An 18,874-nucleotide genomic window follows, 5' to 3' on the forward strand; every position below is an offset into this window, starting at 1 on the left:
TCATCCAGCCGTTGGGTTCTGGACATCATTTGCTCTAGCTCGAAGCTGGAATTTACCCAGCCTCTAACGGATTGGTTTGTGATCTCTCCCGCATGGTGCCTGGATAAGGGTGGTCACACTTCTAGCCACTGTGAGAAGGTTGCTAGATATTCAGGTCTTAGAGCCTGTGCCTCCCGAAGACTTGTGCTCGGGAAGATACTCTATGCTTTATTATGCTAAAAAGGCTTCAACAATTGAAGACCCATTCTGGACGTTACTCGTGTTTGTGGCGCTCAGAGTTCATAGCCTCTTTGGATCTGATGGAGGTCTATCTACATATCCCTGTTTTTCCAGACCACAAAGTTTCTCAGATTTCATGTTCTGTAGGTAGATTTATGAGTATAACAGTTATTGCTACATGAACAAGTCACGTGCATTAGCTAGTTGCTAGAGCAATCCATAAACACCTTCTCGGATTTGGTAATTTTTGCCTACTTATACGAATACAGAGACCAGAGCTTTATGAAAGACTTTTATTATAGATATAAAAATATAATTCATAAGCCAGCAGCAAATAATAACTAATTATTGTTCACAAAATATCCGAATACATATATGAAACTCGGTTCATAATTATCATACAATATTTGCTAAGTAAATGAGTAAATATAACTAATTCTTACACACTAGGTAATTCCTTATAAAATAAGCCTGATTATAGCAGCAATCTATTACAGTTTATCACCTTGAGTAATTAACATCTCCTCTCCTGAAACCAATCAAAGATCTATTTAGCCCCGCTTATAAGAAAATATGATTCCTTTCTCACCATCCTTCAGGTCAAGCCTCCTTTGATTAGGGAGATGGAATTCATCCATTTTCCTCGGCATAGCACGTTGTAGAATTTCTTCCGGTCAGCAAGAGTCCGTTATTTACTGAAGTGAGCTGTAAAAGTCTGTCAGCAACAGTTCCTTATGTGAAATAAACCAGATCTGTTTCAAAAGCAGTTCTTTGTTTTCATTCTCATCCGAGAACTAGGTCACAAGAGGTACTTATCAGGTCTTAATTATTAGAAGGTGTGCATAAAGAAGATATGCATGGGTCCGAGCTTCCTCACATCCAAGCATAAACTAGTAATTAGACACATTCTCCTTAGTTTTCGTCAGCTGACTTCCCGGGACCAATCCAGAAACAGAACTTAGATCAATAGCTTTTCTGTATAAAGTCTTGTACAAGCCTTGAGAGAGAGGCGCCTTCTTTAGATAAGAACATAGAATCTTATGCCTCCCCCAGATTCACACGGGCTGAGCATGTAGGCATAGTCAGATGTCCTTGACTGAATAAACACATAGTTCTGGTGAACATACCCAGAATGCAACAAAGATGATTTCTTCCTTTTCTCTTCTTGCAAACAATGATTCATGCTGGAAAGATTGTTCAGGCTTTATGACATCGGGGAGAGGCCTAACCTTCAGATGTGAGGAAGGAACCACCCCTACAGTTCTGAAACATTATCACTTTTCCGCTCTGCCCTTGGGTCTGGCGACAGCTCTTCGCACCTTCATTACAGTGATGGTTGTGGTAGCATGCAATAGGATTGTGAGTGCATCCTTAACCTACACATCTGGTTGATCGGAGCCCTCTCATTGCACGGGGGATTGGCGCACAGTGGAGCAGGTGCTTGGAGTACCTGAGAACCTTGTTTGACTTGGCTGCTATCCACATCTGTCTTCCAGAGGCATCCAGACAGCAACTTTGCTTTCAGATTTCCTGTTTTCTTGAAAAGTCAGCACCGGCGTGGGACTATCTTCATTTCCTGGGATCCACGGTAGCCACAGTCCATATGTGTGCTCTCCAACACATGTTTCTCTCACACTGATCTCCCCAGACGGATGCGTTACAGAAGTGTTTACCCTGGACACTGGAGACTTGAACTGGCACGCTTTGGTGGCTTCGTTCTCTGTCCTTCTAAAGGGTATGCCTCTTCAGATAGTTTCCTAGGTGGTCCTGCTGACAGACGCCAGTCTCCTCGGTTAGAAAGCTCATTGCAACAGTTGCCCGATTCAGGGGTGTTGGACTCCCCTCAGAAGAAATGGTCAATCAACAGGCTATGACTGTAGGCCATTCGGTTGACTTGTGCAATTGCAGAAGATTCTGGAAGGTCTAGCGGTCAGTCTTCTCTGACAATGCTACAGCAGTGCCATATGTCAATTGCCAGGGAGGCACCAAGAGTGCATCTCTAAGTCTGGAAGCCTGCATGCTCTTCTGCTGGGCGGAGTGTCATCTCCAATCACTATCGGCAGCGCAGGTCACAGGTGTGAACCCTGTTCAAGCAGACTTCAGTAGACAGACCTTGGATCCGGGTGAGTGGATGGTGTTGGCAACGTTTACAGGCCATAGTTCGGACTGGGGTCATTCACAATTTGACCTAATGGGAGCGACAAGGAGCATAAAGGCAGACAGGCTCTTCAGTCGAAGATTCGAACTCAAAGGCAAGGGTCTCGTTACGCTGATCCCACCATGGCCTCCAGGTGTCCTATAGTATGTCTTTCCTCCCTGGGTCATGTTAGGCAGAATCCTTCACCAGATTGCAACTCATCAGGGAAGAGCCATTCTGGTGGCTCCAGATTGGCCTCGTAGGCCGTGGTATGCAGATCTGATGTGTCTTCAAACAGGCCACAGTTTCCATTTGTAGGTGCATCCCAACCTCCTTTTGGAGGGTATAGCATTCTTACATGCTTGGGTACTAACTGTAGGTGGCAGTAGAGCTCTCAGTGAAGTAGGAGGGTTACAGAAAAAAATCTGGAGTGGATCCCTTCTGCATATAGCTCATGGCCATAGGAAGATAACCCGCTTGTCCAGAATAACACATCTATCTACTGGAAAAGATATTATCATGGTAAGAACATAATCACTTTTTATGGTCTTAGACAAGTTCTTTACATTAAAACCAAGAAATTGGATGGGTTTATAAATACTATATATTGAATACCTACTATGTTTCACTGCAGTCATAACTTCCTGAGCTTGGTATGTGTGGTGATGGCCAGTCCAGTGGTTGGCTATATGTGGTAGAACAGGAGACCAGAGCATAGGGCCCAGTGCTACACAACTCTCTAGTAATGCTAAGTCATCATTGCCCCAAAAGGATAGCCCTTATTGACTCATGAACAATAAGGAATCCTGGAATAGTAGGTACTAGAACTAAAACTGTTTTAAGGGAACTTAATATTTTATTATCTGCTCTTCCTTGTGTGTTTGAATTGTATTGTTATAACGCTTGTTTTTAGACAGTGGTGGCCTGCCGGATAGATCTTGCATGTTAACTGGAACTCCTGATTCCGTTCAGTAAGTAAAATGTTATCTTAATGTGTTCTGTCCAACATTTCCTATTTTATACTAAGATATCATATATGGGGCCTTTCCTGCTATGTATTTGAATAATTTGAAAGAAAACCAAGTCAATTTATATTTTGTAATTTGATAAAAGTTGGGAAGCATATTTCTTAAAGTTAATAACAAATATTTGAAGTAATCTTCTGTAATACTGGCTTTTATTGGAGAAAGGGTGTCTTAGTGTACCAGAGAGGTAAATATTTTTTTTTTTTGTATTTGCCAGAAGTAGGAAGGGATAAGTCAGATTGTTCATTTGAAATACAGGTAGTCCCTGAGTTAGACTACTGACTTAAGTACAACTTGTACTTAAGAATGTGGTTGCGGTTTCATTTGATTTGATGGAGTGGTATTTCAGGTGGGGCATACACTCCTACACTTCTCCTGTAGTACATTCAGGACTGATGCATGGCCACATTAAGAGCAGTGTGTGTTTGTGCATGCTGTACCTTGGAGAGAACACTGGTAGGGACAGTTGACCTTTTTGTCAACTGGGAGCAGAAGTAAGCAGCAAGAATTTTAAAACTTACAAATTCTGAGTTACATACAAATCTGACTTAAGAACAGTTTTAAAAACGTAACTTGTTCTTAACCTGGGGATTGCCTGTATTTCACCTCTTAGTTTTTGTTTACATTTATCATGAAGTGATAGAGAACTGTTTACAAAAACAAGCTGTGTATTCAAACTCATATTAAACAAGAATAGCATTGACAGTGTGCTTTGATTTACCATGATCCATTTACCGAAAATGCATGTCCTGTCTTGCTAATACTTAATTATGCAGTATGTGTTACTGAAAACTTTATTCATCTTGCTAGACCAGCCCATAGATGTAAGTTTATCATGACAGAAGACTGAAGCAGAGTACAAGTTTTCCTATATCACTAACATATGTGGTTCAGCCCTTGAACTTGCCAGTATTATCTGTTTCTAGCAGGTGGTGACATGTTTTGGATTGGTGCTGCAGGATTTCTGGATGGATTCTTTGATTTGTAGGTTTCTGTGGTCTGCACACTTTGGTTGAGCAGGACCTGGTGGATCTGATTGGTGCTGTCTGGTGAAAGATATTCCCTCCCTGCCCCAAATTATTTTAAATCAACTTCTCTGCAGGATATTAAGCTGTAAAGCTTATTTGGGGAGGGGGGGAACCAAAGAAGAGGAAAGAAGTGGCAGCAAACATTTTTTTTTTCTTCAAGCTGAGGATTCTTTTAAGTCTGGTGAATGCAGGGATATCAGAGAGGGCGGCGGCATTGTAAAGTCTGCTGAAATTTGTGCAGTTAGCAGGCACATTTTACTGCAGTGTTGAAGAGTTGCAGACTGCCTTCCTCCAGCTATGAAACTGCCACGAGGCAATGTGGTTTTTGACACACATCTCCCTCATGGGGAGAAGGCAGGAGCACATTGAACCTACATCCATATCTTTTTTGAAATCCTCTAAAATCTGTTACTGAACACTTCAGTTTGTGCAGGATTTGGCAATCGTTTTCAAAAGGTGTGATGCTGAGAGAACCACATTGTGTGTAGCCCAAGGCGATTCTGGATCCTGGGGAATCCCTCTTGGTAAAGACCATTAACTTCCCAAGAAACTTAGATACTCTTTGGAGTTGAGGGACAGAGTTTGTGGACCTATTCCTTCTCTATCACAGAAATAAACCTGACAGAAGGAAAAGGGAGGTGAGTGAAGTTGCTGGTGTGGGTTTTTTTTGCCAGAGGAAGGTGACCCATTCACCCCCGCCTCTCACGGAGGTGAGGAATACTACTTTATTCGGCTGGAAGAATTGCACTTTGTAATTTTATAGGTTACGTCTGTACTTTTGTATTTTGGAGGCTGCAAGTGAGACTGTGGTAGATTGGTATCTTATCCTGGAGGGAATTTGGATGCTTTCCTGGGCTTCTGTATAGAGCCCTGAGTAGGATTTCTTTTTGGAATAGGAGGTTCTCGAGTTGATGCATAAGAGAAGCAGAGTATGTGTACTGTATATTATCCTTCTCCCTGGAAAAAATAGATCTTTTCTTTAAGCTCTTAGAATGGACATCTTAGTAACCACTACAGTCCAGAAGACTATCATCCCACAGGGCTTTGCTCTTAAGGACACCCAGGACAGAAAAGCAAAGATTCTTTTGAAGCAAATGAGAACTTCTTGTGTACTGGGTGTCCAGGGTGTAGGGAGGAGAGTCGCTATGTCATCCATGCCTTGTGTTCAGTTTGTTTCTGGAGAGCCATGGGGTAGCCTTTCTCATGAATATCTTTGATTTATTTAGGGAAGCTTCAATGTCTGTTACTTCTGTTTTTGCTTGTCATTGGCTATGTCTTTGGAATTGGTTGTTGGACTCTGTAGGTAAAGATTTATTTTTGCAAGTTCCCTTTAGGGAGAAATTGTTGATTTGGAGATCTTGAGAGGTGTGTGAAGGATCTGGGAGAGGTGAGCCCTCAGGTGCTTCAGAATATAGAGTTTGCTAGGTGCTGTTGGGGTGGAGGTAGGCTCCCTGTGCAGCTAATAGATTTCAGAAGAGTTGGTTTTTTCCATGGGGTCTGCAAGACAGATTGGCGGTGCTTCTGATGGGAGTTTGTGGTTCCTACTGAGTTTGGGTGAGCTCATGTTAGAGTGGTTAGGTGAGGGAGCATATTTTATCTAGAATGTGCTCAACTTAAGACCAGTAAATTCAGTGTGATCTGAATGGGCACACCCTGGCATGTCTTCCCACTGTGACACTTTCATGGAATCCCTCATGTGGCTCAACTGTAAGAAGCATTTAGCTGGCACCAGCTTTTAGGTTCTGGTGAAAGAGCACTGCCAGGTTTGCTGCTTTATTTATTTTGTCATGCCAGAGAGGGTTAAATCTTTGTGACCTATCATTTTCATCAATGGCAGGTATTTTCCATTTTGTTCTCTCCCAGTATACAACTGTTTTACTATTACGCGCCCTTTTGCTTCAGTTATATGCTGCTACTTTATATGTGATCAATCATCAACACTTGCAAATCGACTGAATATCACCTTAGTGCTTGTATTCATATGATTTATAGAGAAAACGCCTCAGCCCCACCACTCCACCGCAAAAACTTACGTTTAAATCGCGGGAAGCAACGTGTGGTGCTTCATCATTGGCTGTCTTCACTATTTTGTTGTACGTGGGTAATTTTTCTAACAATCTTTTTTTATTTTATAAATTTTTATCAATAAAACTTGATTATCAAACTTCATTTCTTGTTGGTAACTCAATACATTAGATAATACTTATCTCAGCCAACCAAGGGAGCCAGACCTTGGCTGAGATAAGTATTATCTAATGTATTGAGTTACCAACAAGAAATGAAGTTTGATAATCAAGTTTTATTGATAAAAATTTATAAAATAAAAAAAGATTGTTAGAAAAATTACCCACGTACAACAAAATAGTGAAGACAGCCAATGATGAAGCACCACACGTTGCTTCCCGCGATTTAAACGTAAGTTTTTGCGGTGGAGTGGTGGGGCTGAGGCGTTTTCTCTATAAATCATATGAATACAAGCACTAAGGTGATATTCAGTCGATTTGCAAGTGTTGATGATTGATCACGATCCTTTTGGACTGGATAAAGACTGAACTTTATAAGTGGCCATTATTATTTGCTACTTTATATGTGCCACATGTTGCCTTTAAACTTCATTATATCTGCTGGCTCACTGTTGGTTTCGTTTTCTCCCGGCTTGCCTATATGCGTCCCATGCTTTTAGTTGTTTTCCTGCTCTATTGCATTCATTTTTACTTGGATGCTTCTGTTTTTGTATAGGTGCCTTTCATACCACATGTCATATTTTCTTTTTCATATTACAGCTTCAGTCATTATACATTGACTTGTTTGCCATTTGTTGATACAGATTGCAGAATATATTTTTAGTTGTTCATTGTTTTTAGGTTATCCTTTTAAAAAGTTTTGGTTGACTTTTTTACATCTCATTTGCCTACTTTTTCTGTATTGCTGTGTATATATTAAAATTAATGGAAAAAATGGTGTTACAATTGGTACTATTATGGGGGAGGCGTCTGGGGTGAAGATTGGGCAGGATCTGACCCACGACTTAGCCTGTGTTTTGGATTTCGACCCCTTAATATGATTGAGTTTGACACCCCTGGGTTGTGCTTTAGGAGTATCCTGGTCAGGGACGTGAGACCGGAAACAGAAGTGAATGGCTGGTTAGCGAGTAAACTCACCTGGACTCCACGCTGACGAGAAGCAAGTCAGCCACCTCACTTGAGCGCTAGCTATATTGAAGCGCAGGAAAGCTGTCCCCGAGATATCCTTGCCGTGATTACATGAGCTGTATGTGGGAGAACTCGAACTGTGGAGGGGAGAACCCTGTTTCCAGTGGACCTCGGCGAGTATTACTGGGACGAAGAGGCGGAGCTATACCGCAGCACTCCTGCTGCAAGAGCGAGCTGTGGAGGATACGATTCCTCTAACTGACCCTGCACGCTCCGTTGGGGAAGAAGAGGAGCACAGGAGTGAAGGAGTGGTTCGGCTCGAGAAACTGAGAACCTCTTTTGAGGCAGTGAGCAGAGGAGGGTATAATCCCTCTAATGGACTTTGCCGGGCTCTATTAGGAATAAAGAGCAGCGCAGGAGTAGAAGCTAGACCTGGCCCCTGAAAGCCCAAGGGCCTGTTTTGAGGCAGTGAGCTGTTGTGCCAGCAGCGGATTGGGCTGTAGATGTCTGGCAACTCTCCCCAGTGGTCTCTTGGAGAAGGCACTTAACTTTTATGCATTCCTTTCTTTAGCACCTTAATCACTAAAAGCACTTTATATTTATTGTATGCTATCAAATCAAGTTTACAAAATCAATTTAGAGCACATGTCACTTTACCAAGACCAATGATGAATTTTACCACCCCAGTAAAGACACAAAATATTATTTAAGTAGTGTCTTGGGTATTTGAGGTCTGGTTATCTAATCAAACTACAGTGAGCCAGCAGATATAATGAAGTTGAAAGGCAACATGTGGCACTTATAAAGAAGTAGCATATAACTGAAGCAAAAAGGCGCGTAATAGTAAAATAGCTGTATACTGGGAGAGAACAAAATGGAAAATACCTGCCATTGATAATAACAATATAAAACAGCAGATGAGAGCCACAGTTTGCACAAAGCTGCGGGCGGCAGCTCCTCTTGCGTCCTGCAGCTGAACCGGAAGCCTTATCTCTGATGTTGCAACATCAGAGGGAATGCTTCTGGATGAGGTGTGGGACATGTGAGGAGCTGCCGCCCACGGCTTTGTGCAAAATGGCAGTGAGGAGGGAGCCAGCCAGAAGATAACATTGGGGGTATTACACCGCGGGCCGCATAAAATGGCCAGGCGGGCTGGATTTGGCCCGCGGGACTTCAGTTTGACACCTGTGCTCTAATAAGATGCTTCTTTTATTTTGATGCCTGTGCTCTTTCCTGGGTTTGTTTCTCCAACCAGAAAATTATTGCTTCAAATGCTGGTGGTAATTAAAATGCAGCCATACAGCTGCTCTTACAAAAGTTGTTAAAGGAGAGTTCAGCATTGCTTTTAGCTTTGGGTGCTAACTTGGTTTCTAGCACTTAGAACATTAACACAGGTTTTTTTGATGCATCTGTATCTGCTGAGAATTTTCTTCTTTGGATGCCTGTTTGCCACCAGTGACCCATTTGTGATGAAGATAATTATTATTGTTCAAATTTGTATACCACATTTAAGCATCCTGATTAGGAGACCCTCAGTTTCACCAAGATTCCACTATTGCTATTCTTCCAGCTATCACTAACCTCAGAAGCCAAGAAGATGCTTCTTATCCCAAGTTTTTGATAAAGTAAAATACTGTAAAACCTTGATTTACGAGCATAATTCGTTCTGAAAACATGCTTGTAATTCAAAACACTCGTATATCAAAGCAAATTTCCCCATAAGAAAAAATGGAAACTCAGACGATTCGTTCCACAATCCAAAAACTTTAATACAGAATACTGTATGTACTTGCATTGCTAGACATCGCTCGTTTAGAACAGTTACTACACTCATGCAGTGTCAGAAAGAGAAGAACCATCAGCTCAGTTGTGATGATGTGATGTGTGTATACTGTATGTACTTGTATTGCAAAACCGTGCTTCTTTATCAAGTTAAAATTTAATAAAATGTTTTGCTTGTCTTGCAAAATACTTGCATACCAAGTTACTTGCAATCCAAGGTTTTACTGCACTAAGTTTAAAACTTATGGAAAACACTTGTGCTCAGGATGATTTTCAGCCTATACTAAAAGCTATAAAAATCCCTAAGGAGTCTCTTGTTTTACATAATAATCGGTTTATTGGACCGATTGTCTGGAAATAGCAATTCTCTGCAACAGCATCTAAGCCAGTGGTTCTCAACAGTCCTCGGAACACACTGAGCCGATCAGGTTTTCAAGATATCTACAATGAATATGCATACAATGGAAAGACTTCTCAAATCAGTTGGTCCACTAAATCCAATATGGAGAAGAGAGACTACAGGGGCGTTTGATACAGTTAATTTGGACATGTTTTTGAAACTAAAATAATAGGAATAGTAGAGGGGGGTTTGGCAATAGTTTACCTCCTATTTAGAAAGTAGATCATTCAGAGTCAGAAGTGGAGTGGATGTCTTTAGGGTGGTTGATTTTGAGGGGTGTACCTCAGAGTTTGACACTTACAGCCATCCCTTTTAATATATACATGTTTACATTGGGGACAATGTTTCAACAGTTGGGGGGGGTGCAGTATTGGTTATATGCCAATGACATTTTGTTTTCTTCCCTAGTTTGCGATGGCTGAGTTATATTTACAAGGACATATGGAATGGATGGAGGAGCATGATTTGAAATTAAATGTGGATAAGACTACAGTGATTATGAAAAATCAGCGGGATAGTTTTGAGATAACTGTGATGGGGGAGCGATTAGCAGTTAAAAAGGAGATATGTGTTAGGAGTATGTTTGGACAGTTGTTTGACTATGGAAAAACAAATGTTGAAAACCAAGTAGGATATATGCAGTTGCAAATGTTATACAGACTAAACCCAATGTTAACAAATTACGATTTGCATAGTGTGGTACAGGCGTTGATATTGAGCAGGGTAGATTATTGCAATGCATTTACCTTGGAGTTGCAAAGGTGAAGATGAGGGCGTTGCAGGTGTTGATTAACTCTGCAGCAAGGTTGATCATGGGTATCCCCAGAATGAACCAATATAACACCGGTTCTAAAACTTAAAATTTTGTCAATAATGCATCAGATATTGTACCATGAATCTCCTATCTGCAGGTTTTTAAAAAAAAATCTGCCAGCCCAGTTGGAGTTTGAGATTGGAAAACAGTATGAAATTATGTTTGGGTGGTAGGATGACATTTTCTCATTCCAGGATTGGCAAGGCTATGTTGTCGGTCGGGGGGTGCAAAGCTTTGGAATGCTTTGCCAGGAGTTCTGCGACTATGCACTGTTAGATTAGGTTTTAAGAAAATGTTGAAAATGCAATTGTTAGTAAACGCCTTCTTATGTTGAGACTTTATGTAATATAAGTACTTGCTGATGTTTTATTAGATTGAGTTGATTCTTATAGCAAAGTGTTTTTTGTATAATTTGTAAGTACTGTCCATTATTTATGACTGTGGCTATATAAACCCTATAGATAATGAGGTATATAAATTTTTAAATTAATCCCTCCAGACCGGCACAGAAATGAGGTTATAATGCACCCCGACCAGCAGGTGGAGACTGAAACACAAACTTTCAGCTGTAGTATAAATTGGGCCGTGCAATCCCAAATACAATCAGTCTGTTCTCAGTCTCCAGTAGGTGGAGGTGGTAAGCCTGTGCAGTCTTTCTCTGGTTTAGTGTAGGGCTGTTGGATTTTTGTTTAAATTGACCTTCTTGTCCCTGTTTGTGGTGCCGGATTGAGCTGGGAGGACCCTTTCGGGGGTCCATCCGATTTCAGGGGTGCCACACTCAACTGGTCGAGTCTCCCCCCCAATTTCCCCCACCTCCCCCAATTTTTATTTTAATGGTGCCTCAGCTGTAAGCCTTGTCAACAATTACAGACAAGGCATATATAGCTTAGAGAACCAGTGGCGTCTATTGAATTGTAAATTAAAGTTGAATTGGAAAAAAAAAAAAAAAGTCTTGAGGCAGTACCGGTCTGAAGGAAAGCCTTCAATTAAGGTAAATTGAGTTTAATTGCTAACCAGCACTTTGTTTTTTTCCCTAGGAGCGGCTTTCACAATGAGCACTTTTAAGCTGAAGAAGTGTTCATTGTGCTTCAGGCATGTGGTTGATGTGGCCGGGGTGTGCACGAAGTGCACTGTCCATCGCAAAGAGGAATCCTCGTTAGCTTAAGGTGCTGGCAGATTCCCCTTCGCACATGGACCGCTCATCGGCAGCAGGCAGTGGGGAAGCCAAGGCTTCCCCTACCTCCCATACTGGGATTTCCTCAGCCACCAATGGTCAGGGAAATAAGGTGCTGGGAACTCCCTTTTCACTGCTGCTGGCTTGCCTGCTTTAGTGGTTATGTCTGTTCAGGCTTTTTTTTACCGCTGCAGGTCTTGGGGGAGTTCTTTTCAGCGGATTTTAGGCCGGTTTTGGTGGAAAGCTCCACCATCTTGCCTGCAGCCTCAGGCGACCTTCCCCCTGTCTTAGAGACAGGAACAGGTTTCTGCTGTGTTTCCTGCCTTTTGCATTGAGTCCTACTTTGCCACCAGGAGGCTTTTTCCGCAGATTTTGTTTTAGCCATGTACAAGGCTTACTTGCAGGTGGCTGGGGGTCATGTTTTTTCCCCGGGGGTCTCTGGTTTTTCAGGTGGGGTTAGCCTTCCACGTCCTCCCCCATTTGACCCCCTCTCGTTATCGGCTCTGGTCCAGTCCATCATCTTTGTTCAAGCAGCCACGAGTCTCGTGGAACAAAGACTTTTTGTGTTCAGATGCATTTTTGCCTGATGAGGACTTGTCCTTTGTTGGAGCCCCAAGATCATCTTTTTTTTTTTTTTTATTTTTTTTTTTGGGGGGGGGGGGGAGTGGCACGTGGATGATACAGACATGTGTTCTGCAGAGACACTGGCTGGCAGAGTGGTTGTCACCAGCAGCGTTTCAGCTGGTGATGCAGAAATGGAGCATGCCTACCTTGAACCTGATGGCATTGCATTTCAAAACCAAGGTTCAAAGGTTCTTCAGCAGAGGAAAGGAATAAGGGCCAGAGGGGCTAAATGCTCTACTTTAGCCCTGGCTGATGGACTTTCTTCTCTGTGTTTGCTCCCTAGCCTCTGATCAGATGGGTTCTCTTCTGGATCAGCCATCATTTGGTTCTGGTGGTTCTCATTGCCCCAGATTGGCCGAGAAGACAATGGCATTTGGACTTGATCTGATTGTTGGTGGACCCGAACCTGCTGCATCGGGGACCTTTTCTCCTGAAAAATCCATCCTGCTTTGGTCTTACAACTTGGCTTTTGAGCTGGCGTATTTAAGAAAAATGGGACACTCAGATGAAGTCATTACTATCCTGTTACAAGTGTGAAAGAGGTCTACCTTAGCAGCATATGCCAGGGTTTGGTGTTTGTTCAAGTCTTGGTGCTCTCATCATGCCATTGACCCGATGCGTACTTCTTACCACAGATTTTGACTTTTTTTGTAAGAGGGCTGCACAAAAGGTTTAGCCACCAGTTTCCTTCGGGTGCAGGTAGCGACCTTGGACTGTTTTGGGGGCCGCTTGCAGAATTCCTCAGCAGCTCATCCGGATATTGTCTGGTTTTTAAAAGGGGTCAGTAGGTTGTGGCCTCTAACATGAGTCCCTTGCCCAGAATTTCAATCTTATGCTTCAGGCATTGCAGTGGGCTCCTTTTGAGCCCCTTCAGAAGGCTACGGTTGAGGTCTTTACTTTAAAGGTGGTATTTCATGTGTTTGCTTTGAGGTGCAATTCTGAGCTTCGGGCTCTATCCTGCTGCGACCCTTTTCTGTGTTTCACAGTGTGTCCAGTGCTGCCTTTTCTACCTAATATGATTTCAGGTTTTCACTTGAATTCAACCCTTGTTCTTTCTGGCTTTTCGTGGAGGAAGACTAACCTGATCAGTTCCAGAATCTGCTGTACCTTTTGGACATCTTCAAGGACTTGTTGAGATACTGTACCTGCATGTCACACAAATGACTTTTTTTGCTCTGATCACCTCTTTGTTCTTTTTAGGGATCTTTTAAGAAGCTTGGTGGCCTCTAAGGTGACAGGCTCATGGGCTCTGGGAGGCAGTGTCTTCAGCATATATTTTGGCAGGGTGGTCTTTGCCATTTTCCTTTCAGGACTTTGGCTGTATCTTCGGCCGAATCCTGTTTTTTTTCATTGAAAGATTTGCCAGGCAGCCACACTGTCCTTGCGTTCATATCTTGCAGATGTTAAAGAGGGAATTGAATCAAGCAAAATAAATATTCTGAGCAACACAGATAGCATTGTGGAACTGCTTATTCTAATGCATAGAAGGGTTCTTAGCTGTACACCTGGGATCCAGCATTGTAAATTTCCTGCTGCTATTCTCTGGTTCAGTGCAGTAAGTTCCCCTTCACAAAAACCCAACAGGGAGTCCCCATTTTGCTAATTCTTAGCTACGTCAGAGGTTGAAGAAAACTCATAACCAGCGCTCCTGTGAGTATACGCTCCCGCACAAACTATCACAGTTTCAAAAATGGCACTTGGCTTTCAGACGCCAGACATGTATTCAAGGTTAAACTAAGGCTCCTCCTTCCTACTGGCGTATTCCTGCCGAGCTCTGATTCGGGCACATATTGGAAACTCCTGCTTAGCTGATGTCATGCCAGGGGAGGAGGTCGCAACAAGTTCACAATCATTCAAAAATTATACACTTAACTCCTTCGTCTGGCCGATATTAATAGCATAAGGAAGTTTTTCTAAAATGTATACAGTTCTACTAATAGGATTGTCAAAAGAAGGCTGACCATTCAACCCGATTATTTAACCCTTTCGGGTGGACAGTATCTAGATGAAAAATCCATCGCTGTTCCCTTTGACGAAGAAAGCACTGCCAGTGACCTCTTCTCATAAGAGGTTTACAGTATTCCAATACAGTACATTTCAAAACAGAAAACTCATGATGGAATTGCTTACAATGAGCTACTAACGGTTCTTCCATTCTGTTTGTATGTAGACATGACTTATGTTCTTGCAGTCTAAGTTTCAAACTCCTTGAGGTTTGTCCTATATACAGCAGAACGCAATGGCACTGTATACAGTAAATAACCCCACTAGACTGACATGTAGTAGAGTCTTGTAGTGCAAATTGAACATGGGTGATGGGGTGTTCAAACACAGCTCCCTCCATCATTAAGTGGCACATAGAACAACTTCCACATTTATAATACTCTACACAATCCTCTGTAGGGATAACCTCCATGGTGGGCACACACAAAAAAGAAGAAAACTAGAACCAAGATCTAAAAATCCCAAAAATGGGAGAAAAAGGCCTCAGTTTAGCTTCATATGGCAAAAAAAAAACCTCTCAAGTAATACAGCTATCAAAAAACTCCTGTGCATAATTTGAAAAAATAGTCCCATGAAAAGAAATCCTTCTGTCAAAAATTGGCTAATGACAAAGCAAACCAAAGTCACTTAGCTGATATTATAGACTGAGCCGTTCTCTGCTCACTGCAACAGCTTCCAATGGCGGCTTTTAATAGCGGCGTTTTTTCATCTGCTCCACCTGCTTTCAATTGCAGAGATTGTACAGGGTCATCCCTGTTTCGCCTCCTCGGCTTCGTCAAGAATCATCCACATCACCCAGAGAAAACGGAACCAACATCAACTACCCCAACATTGACTGGATAAATACTGCATCAGGGAGTGCTAGGGAGGTAAAATTCCTTGATGTCATAAATGACTGCTTCTTGGAGCAGTGGTCCAGGAGCCGACAAGAGGGGGAGCTATTTTAGATTTGTTCCTTAGTGGAATGCAGGACATAGTACGGGAGATAACTTTGTTGGGCCCACTGGGAAACAGTGATCATAACATGATCAACTTTGAGCTGATAACTGGAGTGATGTCACTAAAGAAATCTGCTGTAGCGGCATTTAATTTTCACAGGTGTGATTACGATAAAATGAGAGAAATAGTTAAAAAGAAGCTAAAAGGGTCTTTAGCTAAAGTCAGAAGTGTAAACCAGGCATGGATGTTGTTCAAAAATACCATTGTGGAAACGCAGACAAGATGTATTCCACATATTAAAGGTGGAAAGAAGAGAAAACAAGAGCCAGCGTGTTTTAAAGGTGAAGTGAAAGAGGCTATTACAGCCAAGAAAACATCATTTAAAGAATGGAAAAAGGATCCCAATGAAGAAAAGAGGAGACATAAGCACAGGCAAGTTAGATGTAAAGCATTGATAAAGAAAGCTGAACAAGAATATGAAGAACAACTTGCCAAAGAGGCAAAAACTCATAGTAACAATTTTTTTAGGTACATCAAAAGCAGAAAACCTGTGAGGGAATTCGTGGTACCTTTAGATGATCAAGGAATAAAAGGTGCACTCGGGTAGGATGAAGTCATAACGGAGAGACTGAATGAATTCTGTGCTTTGGTCGTTATGGAAGAAGATGTACCGGAAATGGTTTTCAAGGGTGGTGAGGCAGAGGAATTGAAAGAAATCTTTGTGAACTTGGAAAACGTACTAAGCCAAATTGACAAGTTAAGGAGTGATAAATCACCTTGTCCGGATGGTATAATAATAATAATAATTTTTATTTCTTATATACCGCCAAAGCCATGGTAATTTGAGGCGGTTTACAATAAGAGGAGCTGGACAGTCAGCGACGCAGTTACAATGTAGAAGCAATGGATTCAGTATACAGAGTATGAGGGATAATGAACAACAAATTCTTAGGTGACAAATTGGTTGAACAGTTTTCGTTTTTACTAATTTTCTAAAACTAATATAGGATGAAGAGAGCATGATAATGTTACCCGGCCAGTCGTTCAGCTTACCTGCCAGGAAGGCTAGAGTTCTGTCCAGGAATCTTTTGTAACGGCAGGCCTTTATTGTTGGGTGTGTAAATATGTGGATTTTACGTGTGGGCCTAATAGTGTAACCCAAATTGAAGTGGGAGACCAGGTACATAGAGGCCAAACCGAAGATTGATTTGAAACAGAGACAAGAAAATTTAAATAAAACTCTAGCCTCGAGGGGGAGCCAGTGAAGTTTTTGATAATAGGAACTTATGTGTTCCCATTTTTTTAAACCGAAAATCAGACGTACTGCCGAATTTTGAATAATTCGGAATTTTCAAAGGGTTTTAATGAAGGATCCCAAGTAAATAATGTTGCGATAGTCTAGCATGCTTAGAATAGAAGATTGTACTAGTAGATGGAATGATGCTGCATCATAGTATTTTTTGATGGTTCTTAGCTTCCATAATGTTGAGAAGCATTTTTTGGTCAGTAGATCCATGTGAGCATCTAAAATAAGGTATCGGTCGAGAGTCACTCCCAGAATTTTTATGGAATCGACAATAGGGAAGTCCTGACCGTTCAAGGAAATTTTTGAGTCTTTGATTTTATCGTTTGGACTTGCCAGAAAAAATTTGGTTTTATCTGAGTTAAGTTTCAGTTTGAATTCTGTCATCCATAATTCGATTTGTTTTAAGATGAAAGCCAGGTGATTCTTTGTCTCGGAGGTTAGGTTTGTGAGGGGAAGAACTATGGTGATGTCATCTGCGTAGATATAGAATTTGACTTAAGCTTTGCAGTAGATTCCCCAATGGGGCAAGGTTAATCAAGGTAGGGGATAAAGGGGGGGCCCTGCGGAATTCCACAAGTGTTTGTTCAACTGCAGGATTGTTTGTTATCACTGTGGACTTGGTAAGATTGTTTACTCAAGAAACCTTGGAACCAATTTAAGACTTTGCCAGAAAGACCGATTGACTCCAAACAGTCATAAATACCAGGGTACTGAAAGAACTCAAACATGAAATTACTGATTTGCTATTGGTGATCTGTAACCTGTCATTAAAATCATCTGTAGTACCTGAAGATTGGAGGATGGCCAATGTTATACCAATTTTTAAAATGGGTTCTAGAGGAGATTTGGAAAATTTGCAGCTTGGTAAGCCTGACCTCTGTGCTGGGCAAAATAGTGGAAATAATTATAAAAAATATAAAATTGTGGAACATGCATAGGTTCATCCGAGGGAGGTCTTGCGTCGCCAATTTGCTTGACTACTTTGAAGGTTTGAGCAAACGTGGATAAAGGCGAGTTGGTTGATCTTAGTGTATCTAGATTTCTAGAAGGCTTTTGACAAAGTTCCTCATGAGAGGCTCCTCAGAAAATTAGAGTCATAGGATAGGAGGCAATGTTCAATTCTGGATTAAGAATTGGTTATCAGACAGAAAACAGGGTAAGGTTGAATGGCCATTTTTCTCAGTGGAGGAGGGTAAATAGTGGTGTGCCATAGGGATTGGTGCTTGGACCGGTGCTATTTAACTTTATTTATAAACGAACTAGAAATTGGAACTATGTGTGAGGTGATTAAATTTGCATGTGACAATAAACTGTTCAAAGTTATTAAAATGCATGCGGACTGTGAAAAACCTACAGGAAGACCTTAGGAAATTGAAAGACTGGGCGTCCAAATGGCAGATGAAATTCAATGTGGACCAATGCAAAGTGATGCACATTGGGAAGAATCAGTTGACCTGTACATCTCTTTCCCCTCAATAACGGTTCCCTTGACCTCTTAACCACTTTTCCTCACCTCCTTTAAGCTCAATCAATTTGTACCTTCTTTTAATCTTATGTAAACCGCATAGAACTTCACGGTCCTGCGGTATATAAACTGTTGTTATTATTATTTGTTTTGACCTCGCTTGTGCGGAAAGCAAGCGCATGCACGGATCGCATTTACAGCCAACCAGGATGGTCTGCGGGTGCGTTGCGATCGCTCTGCAGATGGGTTGTGTGTTTGATCAGATAATTTGCATGGGGGCTTTTTAGTGAATTGGTCACCTGGCAGAACTCAGTCACGAATCGCCTAACAATGATCCAGACCAGTGAGTTTAGTGAATCTAGGCCTTTGTATTTAGTTTCTATTGCTTAACTCGGGTATTTTCAACTCAGTTCCTGGGACATATCCAGCTAGTCAGGTTCTCAAGATAGCCACAATAAATAATGCTTACAGATGTTATCTCCTGCATATCTCCATTATATGGAGAACAGAAGAAAAGCAGAACATATGAAAAACAGTCTTTGCCTCTTAACTTCAGTGCAACTCAGGTTGGAAGAAAAAATTGTGTCTTTCCTGCTAATTTTCTTTCCTTGTGTTCAGCCAGAGAAGTTCAGAAACTTTTCCCCCTTTGGTGTTTTCTTGCTATATTTTCCAGGCAGCTCTTTGTAGGTGTGTTGGCTGGGATGTCTCATAAGTTTTCTGCCTCATGAGTCTTCTGGGTTTTCTCCTGATTGTGATCCCTTCTATGACTGTCATGGCAGGGGATGTAGATCTCATTTTCTGCTTT

At 41.7% G+C, this 18,874-nt stretch overlaps 1 protein-coding gene across 3 annotated transcripts in view; it reads left to right on the forward strand.

Moving 5' to 3' along the window:
* Positions 1-18,874, forward strand: part of FUBP1 (far upstream element binding protein 1) — a 288,549-nt gene that overhangs the window by 86,547 nt on the left and 183,128 nt on the right. For all 3 annotated transcript variants that reach the window (XM_033916010.1, XM_033916009.1, XM_033916011.1), the window contains one exon: positions 3,270-3,327. In XM_033916010.1, the coding sequence (XP_033771901.1) occupies positions 3,270-3,327 (58 nt within the window). The remainder of the gene's footprint in view (positions 1-3,269; positions 3,328-18,874) is intronic.

The sequence above is a fragment of the Geotrypetes seraphini genome, chromosome 12 (genome assembly GCF_902459505.1).
Source record: "Geotrypetes seraphini chromosome 12, aGeoSer1.1, whole genome shotgun sequence".
NCBI lineage: Eukaryota > Metazoa > Chordata > Amphibia > Gymnophiona > Dermophiidae > Geotrypetes > Geotrypetes seraphini.